The sequence below is a fragment of the Choloepus didactylus genome, chromosome 16 (genome assembly GCF_015220235.1).
Source record: "Choloepus didactylus isolate mChoDid1 chromosome 16, mChoDid1.pri, whole genome shotgun sequence".
Classification (NCBI taxonomy): Eukaryota; Metazoa; Chordata; class Mammalia; order Pilosa; family Megalonychidae; genus Choloepus; species Choloepus didactylus.
Window position 1 is genome coordinate 1,063,348 of NC_051322.1, and position 9,087 is coordinate 1,072,434.

The 9,087-nt window shown below is 61.5% G+C and overlaps 1 protein-coding gene across 6 annotated transcripts in view; it reads right to left on the reverse strand.

The window, feature by feature from the left end:
• Nucleotides 1-8,841, reverse strand: part of NFATC1 (nuclear factor of activated T cells 1) — a 112,437-nt gene extending 103,596 nt beyond the window's left edge. For 5 of the 6 annotated variants that reach the window (XM_037805676.1, XM_037805675.1, XM_037805673.1 and 2 more), the window contains exon 1: nt 8,374-8,841. In XM_037805676.1, the coding sequence (XP_037661604.1) occupies nt 8,374-8,500 (127 nt within the window). In that variant the 5' untranslated portion in view covers nt 8,501-8,841. Of the gene's footprint in view, nt 1-4,367; nt 4,477-8,373 lie in introns of those variants that run through there. The other variant, XM_037805674.1, reaches the window with a different exon arrangement.
• Nucleotides 8,842-9,087: the final 246 nt, after the last annotated feature.

The window sequence follows — 9,087 nt, forward strand, 5'->3', positions numbered from 1 at the left end:
CAGGGAAACCACAGATGAGCGTATCTGACGGCACAGCGGCCCCTCAAGGGGCCTCCCACAAAGGGCACTGGTGCCTCAAGCCCCTCACCCAGCCGCAGCCTGGCACAGAGGGGGAGGCCGGGGGAGGCCAGGGTGGCGAGGGTGACGCGGCCCACCGCCCTGCCTCGCCCAGCTCATCCTGAGACGGAGTGCAGCCTACAGCCCCGAGCACCCCCTGGGGTCCCCCTTGTCTTCCACAAAACCATTGCAGGTGACTCTGCCTTTTCCCATAAAGGATGCCACCAATCTGCAAGGTGGCTGCGGCCAGAGTTGGTCTGCAGGGCCCGGCCTGTCTGCATGTGGGCGACGGGGGCCGCTGTGGACTCAGGCAAGACAATTATTTTGCACGTATTGGAAATAAAACAGCAACAAGGAAAACGATGTCAGTCCAAGCCCTTGCCACTGGGAGCTGTTTCCGTAGCAGCCTGGCACAAGGGATTTGGCCGACTGGCGTGTGACAGACAGGGACAGGCTTGAGGGGCATTTTCCCTCTGCTCGCCCAACGATGTGCCAGTGAGGAAGATTTACAAATGCAAGCATCTGAGGCTGGTGCCAGCCGCGGGTAAACAACACATTGTTACATAAACCTGCACCGCAGCCCGTCCAAGGGTCCACGAGCGGCTGAGGACCCCTGAGCCCGTCCGTCCTCAGGGGGCCAAAAGAGCTGCCAGGTCGCCCACAGTTTATCATTTTAAGTAACTGTTTTCAAAGTCTCTATTTTCAAAGAATTAAAAATCACCCAAGTTGTGCACGGTTAGCTGTGGCCTTCCCCTGAAGAAAGGATATAAATGTAAAGTATCCCAATCCTGCAGACAACTCTACTTTTGACAACAACCTCTCCAGAACAGATAAACTGAGGACGGTGAGAAGGTGCGAGGGGCCTGCTTGTGTCAGAGATTTTAGTGCTTTTCCTAAACGCTTGGCAGCGACGGAAGGCTCCCCAGAGAGCGGGGCTCACCAGTGCCCGCGAGGACACGTCGCTGCTGTTTGGTGGAAATGCACTTGGGAATAAAAATTCTTCCAAATCATCATCTTCTGCAAGAGATGTTCCCTTTCCACACGCAAACGACAAAATGACTAAATGCCACCAGCAATGCAAATAAAGGCAAACAAAGAGCCCCGCGCGGACTCCGGGAGGTGCCTCCCGCTGGACGGCCTCCAGCCCGCGGCTCCGCACCCCCGAGTTGCCAGGGCGACAGCGCGGCCCGGGGCCCAGGGCAGGAAGCGGGGCACACCCGCCTCGCGAGGCGCGGGGCAGCTCCTTCCTGCCTGCTCCCCGAGGGGCACCGCTTCCCGCCCGAGGAGGGGAGGCGGCCGTGCCACCGGCCAGGCGAGGACGTGGGGACCCGGGGCCACTGGGACCGAGCATCACCCCCTCCCCGACCCAGGTCAATAAAAAGAAAAAATTGCTTTCGTTCTCCAACAAATAGTGCACTTGCTGGGCACTTTGAAGTAAAGAAACTGAAGACACAGTCGCTTCCCAAAAGCTCTTGGTTAGAGACATGAGAAACGAGCGAGCAAAGCCCGCAGGGTCCGTGTGGCCCAGAGCGGGGCGAGCAGAACCCGCAGGTGCCAGCCCGGTCAGCCTGCTGCTCACCACGCGGGACAGGGCCGAGGGCACGAGAAGGCGCTTCGGGGATCTTTCCTAAGTATTCGGCACAATCCACAAAACTCAGGATTACCTTGTTTCTCAATGCAGCACCATAGCACTCATTCCTTTGTTTATTTACACCCAGACTCATTCCAGAATCAGGCAGCCGTTTCCAGGACTCATGAAGGGCTGGAGAGTTTAATAATTTGGTAAACAATGGAATATAATAATTAATAATAACAAAAAGAACACTAGGAAAAAAGCATGAGTTTTTGGGTCTCTCTCACACACGCAAAACGACTTAAAAAGGAATATTTTCTAACAACTTCTTTCTGCTAGCCACAAAAGAGGGGAGGGGTCCTCCAGGCCCTGCCTGTGCCCGGCCCGGGGCCTCCAAGAGGCAGTGCCCTGGCAGCCGCGCCCTGGAGAGGGCTGAGGGGAAGTTACCTGGTAGTGCCCGGGAACCTGCGCCCGACGCTGCAGAACCACCGAGGAGGCAGAAAGCCTCACCTGGCAGGTGTGCCAGCGCCTCGGTCCCCGCACCTGCTCTGCTCCTCTGGATGGAAACTCTCGAGAACCAACTCTGGGCAGGGCGCCGAGCACGTGCCGGGGAGAGTGGGCCGGTGCTGCCCCACCTTTGTGACACAAATCCCAGAGGCCACCTGCTGTGGGGGGTCCCTGAGCCGGCCAGAGCGGGACCCCAGCCCACCCCTGCACCGGCCGTGAAAGCTCACCAGCCTAACAAGACGCATCCTCCAGGAGGGCCCCAGCTGGCCTCTCCGAGGCCCCCTCAGGCGCCCGTGCTGAGCCCAGGTGTCATCTCCCTGGTCACCTCCCACACCACCTGGCGTGCTGGGTGGACAGTAAGGGCGCTCACGAGCAGCCGCCATCTCGCCTCACGGCCCCCCTCAGGGGACCCCCGAGACGACAGACGACACCCCTTCCCCACGTGGAGGTGGAGGGGGCAGCCTTGGAGGCGTTCCCGAAAGCCAGCCTGATGTTTCTCCTCCTGGAAGTGGCCTGGCGGTGCGACTCCCACCCAGCGCCGGGCGTTAGATGACGGGGTGCAGTCCCCCGTCTCCTGCCGGCAGCAGCCGTCATCAGTTATCGATGCCGAGTAAACACCCAGGTCAAAGTGTGGGAGGATGCATGGCCTCGCTGCCCTCCTGAAGGTCAGTCACCGAGACCCTCCGGGGCCAGCCCGGCCCCCCATGGGGACAGCAGCTGGGAGGAGCGAGAGGGTCGAGGGTCGGGTCGGTGGCAAAGGCCCAGGTGCGGCCGAGGCGCGTCAGGCGCTCGCGGGAAACGCTTGTGGACGGACTGCTCCTCACACCATGAAAGCTGCCTGCGTTAACAACGTCTGCTAAGTGACCCGCAGATGCACGTGGAGGTGGAACGTTCTGGAAACACACGAAGTCAAAGGGCACTGGAAAGAGCTCCAGAAAGGACGACCAGACCGGAGGACAGTTGCCGGCCAGGCGGACTCAGAGCCAGAAAGTAAGACACGCCTCCGGGCCCGTGTCCTCCTCTCCCGTCCTGGTCCCTTCCCGACGGCCGCCCGCCTCCCGCAGGGCTGGGACCCCGCGGCCACCGGACCCCACGGCGGCAGGAGAGGAGAGCGATGGACGCCGGGGGACAGCGGATAACGAGGACCGACCAGGCAGTGCCTGCCTGCTCGGGACATTTACTTTTAAAAAGTGAACAAGACATTAGACTTTTGAAAAGAGCAGTGGTGAATGATGTGGAAAATATTAGACAATCGTCCCAAACTGCCGGCCTCTCCCGGCCAAGCCTCCTGCCCTCGTCTTCCTCACTCACCTCCCGGCTGGAGGGAAAGGGGCTGGTGGCGCCCAGCTGTGGGTAACCTGGAAGAGGAGAGCGAGGGGGTGGGAGGCGGCAGGGGGGCCCTGGAGAGGGGGAGCCCAGAGGCGGGGTGGGGGGACCCAGGAGGCAGGGGGGACCCCGGAGAAGGGAACCCAGGAGGCAGGGGGGACCCCAGAGAGGGGACCCGGGAGGCAGGAGGGACCCCAGAGAGGGGACCCGGGAGGCAGGAGGACCCTGGACAAGGGAACCCGGAGGCGGGGGGGATCCTGGAGAGGGGGACCCAGGAGGCAGAGGGGATCCCAAAGAGGGGGAGCCCGGAGGCGGGGGGGGGGACCCAGGAGGCAGGGGGGACCCCGGAGAAGGGAACCCAGGAGGCAGGTGGGACCCCAGAGAGGGGACCCGGAGGTGGGGGGGACCCAGGAGGCGGGGGGACCCCAGAGAGGGGACCCAGGAGGCAGGGGGGACCCCGGAGAAGGGAACCCAGGAGGCAGGGGGGACCCCAGAGAGGGGACCCGGGAGGCAGGAGGGACCCCAGAGAGGGAACCCGGGAGGCAGGGGGGACCCCAGAGAGGGAACCCGGAGGCGGGGGCGGGACCCAGAGGCAGGGGGACCCCGGGGAAGGGAACCCGGAGGCAGGGGGGATCGTGGAGAGGGGACCCAGGAGGCGGGGGGACCCAGAGAGGGGACCCGGAAGCAGGGGTCCCGCCAGGGGCGAGGAGGGCTGCGCCCCGGCTCTCCTGGGGTCGGCGGCCCGGGCCGAGCCGGGACCCGGGGCTGCGCGGGAGTCCCCGTCCTCCGCGGGGAAAGAAAATGAAAGCAGGCGCCGGGGCAGAGCCGCACACTCGCGCCCCCGGCCCCTTCCGCCCCGGCCCCGGCCCCGGCCCCGGCGGCTCCCCGCGGCGCCCCCACCCACCTCCGGCGGCCGCGGCGGCGCCCTCGTCGCTCTGCGTGAACTCGAAGAGGAAATCGAAGTCGAGCTCCTGGTCCTCCCCCAGCCCCGTCATGGCCGCGCCGCGCGGGCACCTGTGGGCCGGGCCCGCCGCTCCCCCCGCCGCGCAGCGTGACCCCCGGCCCCCGCCCCGCCCCCCACCCCACTCCCCCCACTCCCCCCGCCCCGCCCCCACCCGCCCCGCCCCCCCCACTCCCCCCACCCCCCACCCCCCCCGCGCCCGCCCCCCCGTCTCCGGGTCCCGCGCCCCGCCGCCCCGCCCGCCGCCGAGTTTTAAATAAACTAACTCTCCGCGCGCGGCGGCGCCACCGGACCCGCGGCCCGGACCCGACCGAGAGGGCCCGCGCGCTGCTCCCCCGGGGCCCGGAGTTTGCAGAAGACAAGAGCCGGCGGCGGGGGGGCGCTTGGTGCAGCCCCGGGGTCCCCCACCGCCCGGCGCCGCCCGAGCGGGCGTTCCACGGGAACGGGTCTCCTCCAGCCGCTCGTGGCGGGGCTTTGCTCAGAGAACACCGTCTTCCAGCACTGAAGTGCAGGTTCCCTCAGGCCGGGACCCCGCTCTCGGCTGACGCCCCCAGGGGACCCGGGGTGCAGCCGCGGCCCTGGCTTGGTCTCCCGCGTCTGACCTGCAGGCCGGGTTTTAACTTGGGGCGACCCCTGGGCATTTGTAATACTGTACCCCTTGGTCCCCATTCTAAAGCACATGTGCACACGCACATGCACACACACAGGTGCACAAGTAACCTGCCAGGAAACGGCCAGAGAGGCCCTGAAGGAACCCATGGGCAGCCCCGGCACCTCACAGCACCTGCTCTGTCCCCCACTTTTCTCCCAGCTGCTTATTGGACCTTCCTCCAGGGCCTGCACCGTGTGAGGCTGACTTCTTGACTAGCGAGAGAACGATGGTGACCAGGCGCAGCTCCAGAAGAAGCTGAGGGTCACAGATGGACAAGGGAGTCCAGACGGAAAAGGGGGGAGGGAGGCAGTACAAATTACAATTTTTTTGCAACTCAGCTTCTCATGCTTCTCATCAAAATGTGTCTCCCTTTCTGCCCTGGAGCCCCGGGCCCTGCAGGTGTTGCTTTTTCCAGAGCAGATAACTAGGGAGTCACGTGCCCCCTGCAGAGCTCCTCTTCCGTGACCCCTTGAAACGGCTAGTTTTCTCCATGATAAACTATGGTTCGGTTTGGCCTGATTTCGGTTCTAATAATAGTTCCCACTTTGAGATGTATGTTGGAGGGCTGTTGTGTTTTAGTTTGCTTTTTGCTGACCTCGAGGTAAATGGAACTTCTGTTTTCTGTTGAGAAGCTGCAGCATTTCATTTTCTTTCTTTTCATTCTTTCTTTCAATTTCAGCCACTTTCTCACCCCCACCAAAAAATCGCACGCAAGTAACAGCCTTTATCATCTGTTTAGACTAAAACTTTTGGCTACACTGGTGTGGAGAAAGTGGGTTTACACTTTTCCACTGGCACAGGTCCACAGATGGTCTGGCCCTCGGGAGGTGGGCTCAGACGGCTGGGAGACCGCCCCAGCCTCCCACCAGGTTTTGGATCCCCACAGAGGACATCAGACGGGGTGGCTGCTTCTAAACACTCCCGGGCACCTCTCCCCACCCCGGCCCGATGGGTCCTGGTTCTCAGTCACCAGCTCATCCACACTTGCTTCTTGGTGGAGATGCTTAGGTTGGACCGTGTCCTGCAGAGGCTGCCGGGATGCAAGAGAGAACCCTGCAGTGCCCAGTGCGATGCACAGGAGAAGCCCGGGCTGTTTGCTAATCTGGATTAGGAAACAATGCCGTGAAGTTATGGAGGAGGAACAGGGTGCGCTTTGTTCCGGCAGCTCGGGGGGCCTCAGGGCGCTCTGGGTGGCGCGGCCTCCTTGGGTGGCTGCTAACAGGCCTTTGCTCCTCCACTCTCCCCAGTGACAAGCTCCGCCCTGCAGAAAGAGCCGCGTTCAGGACGCGTGGGCCCGGCCGCCCGACTGGGGTAGCCGTGGGGTCACCGCCCCCTGGACGCGCCTCTGCTGCCCGCGTCGGCCTCCTCGCCGGGTGGTGAGATGCAGAGCGGCCAGACCTCGGCAATGGCCAACTCGCTCTGCAAGAGGCCGGCCTCCCTCGTGGGCCCTGTGCCTGCGCATCCTAAGGACTAGATCATCCTTTCTGGTTAGCCGAATTTTGTAGACCTTATAAAATATATAAATGTTTGTTTATTCAAAGGGCACTGTTGGACCTAGCTTATTGCCTTTTAGCAGAAGCATTTGCAAAAATGTTCTTAACTAGAAAACACGAAAAATCACCACCACCCCTGCAGATTTACTTTTATAAGAGAAAAGAGATCCCTTATTACAGCACAGAATACTGACTGTTCAAGTAAACTAAACTTTGAGATTATTTTAAGACCAACGTTTCTGAAGCAGGGATAAGAATTTTGTGCAGAAAACTCTGAAATAAATGTCCAAGGATTTAAAATCAAAACCTAAAACAAAAAAATATTTTTAGACTTTTCTAATACAAGAGCTCATCGTGTGAACACTGCCTAACAATTACATTTCAACATTTTTAAAAATGGAGATGAAATGGTGAGAAAAGTAAGCACTAGCTACTTCCCGTGATACAAACGGTACAGAAAACTTTAGAACACAAAGATCCACAGACACAGAAATAGTGAATTTATGGTACTGAGTTCCCTTTTTTTAGCAATAAGTCGGTTCCCAAAGCCAACAGTCTTTGGGAACTGAGGCGGTGGGGGCCTCTTTACTAGAAGAGTAAAGGAAATGGCAGCATTTCTAGCACTTGTCAGAAGAATGTCTGCCCTTATTTTTAAAAATATGAGTACTAATTATTCATAGGCAGGAATGGTTTGCTAGCTTTCTTAAAATAATTTCAATAAAATACTTCGGTCACAGATAAGGATTTGGAAAGGTAACCTCCATTTTAGGTCATGCTTTGCCATCTCAAACCGTAACTGCTGTTCACCGGTTTTCAAAAGGCACCTGCCAGGGCCAGTAAAGGTGGGCGCTGCCTGGGCGGGCCTATTGCCATGGTGACTGTCTAAGGCGCCGGGAGGAGGGGGCTCTGCAGAGGGCATTTGGACCTGGATTTGTCACTCTGCACTGCAGGAAGGTCCCGAGAATTTTCAGACGTAAGGGATTCGTCGCCAGAGGGGAAGAGCAAGTACCAGATTTTAAGGGACCAAAACTTTTGCCAATTTTTTTTTCCTATAAGCTTGAAATGTGGTGGTACTTTTCAAACTGGCCTGAAACCTTTTCCATGGTTGGAACACTAATTTCTATGAGATGGTGAGATGGCTTTAATTAGAGGCTGTAACCTGGGGAGCCTTTGACCACTTTTAGTCCTGCTTGTGGAACCAAAAGTGAACTAGCGAGACCGGCGTGGTCCCAGCGGGTTTCACCAACCCTGTGAGCCTACAGCTCAGAGAAATGCCCACAGGCAGACAGAGCCGCTGAGGGGGCACCGACCCGCACCCTCGGGTGTAAGGTTTTCTTTGGAGCCAATGTGTGACTAGCAGAAACTGGATCCTTTTTCACTTTCATAAATATACAGTACACTGCATCCCAAGTACACTTTGTGGTTCCACTGCTCTAACCTCGCCTGTCCCCGAACCTCGGCGTTCTGTCTGAGTTTTCTGCAGCCCCAAGCCACCTCAGCTAGGCCGAGTTTCTGCAGTCAGCGCAAAGAGGAGAGGAGACACCTATTGGCAAGAAGCGGCATCAAGTCAAGGCTGCTTTGGGGAAACGCCGGGGGACACCGCTTCCCAATCCGCGCGCGCCGCTCGGCGCCGAGCTATCCCGCCGGGGCGCCCCGGCCCCGGCCCGGCCTTACCCTCCTCCCCGGGCCGCGGCCCCCGCCGTCGGGCAGGCGCGGGGCGGTGGCACGCGGGGCCGGGGCCGCAGGCAGGGGCAGGGCGGGGGGTGGGAGACGAACCGAGGGGGCCGCGGCGGCGCCGAGTTACCTTCCTCCGCGGACTTCATGGTGCCGCCGGCGGGTTGCGCGGGCCCCGAAGTTCCTCCTCTCCCGCAGACGGCAGCCGGAGGGCCGAGTGGAAACTTGGAAGGGACTGGGAAACTCGTACTTGGCATCCACGCGGCGGCGGCGAGAGGCAGGAGGAGGAGGAGCGGCTCCCTGCTCTCCGCGCCCCGGGCCTCCCGCGGCCTCCTGGTGCGCGGCCGCCGCCCCGAGGTCGCGTCTTCCCCGCGGAAAGTCGGGCGCTCTCCACCGACGGAAACCCTCGCGGCTCGGCTCAGCGCCGCGCGCCGCGGCCAAGTGTCATTGAGGGGCGTGTGCGCGCGTGGCAGGGCCACGGGCTGCGACCTCGGACCCCGGCCGGAGGGTGCGGGGAGCCGCGGAGGTGTGCGCCCGCCGCCCGCGCCCCTGCCCGCCCGAGCGCGGCGCTGGACTCTGCGCGGCGAGTTTGCAGAGTCTCCAAGGCTCGCTCTGACGCAGGGCCGCGCGCTGCCGCTGCCTTTTTAAAGCTGGAAAACACCCTCCCCCGCCTCCCGCCGGCCCGGCCGCTCCCGCCTCCCCCCCCCGCCCGCCTCCCGTGACATCACGGCCCTGCCCGCCCCGCGCCCCGGCCTCCTCCGCCCGCCACTGCCGCTCGGCGCCGGGGACCGCGGCGTCGCCAGGGGCCACGGGGGCCAGCGGTCCGCCCAGACGCCCGGGGCCC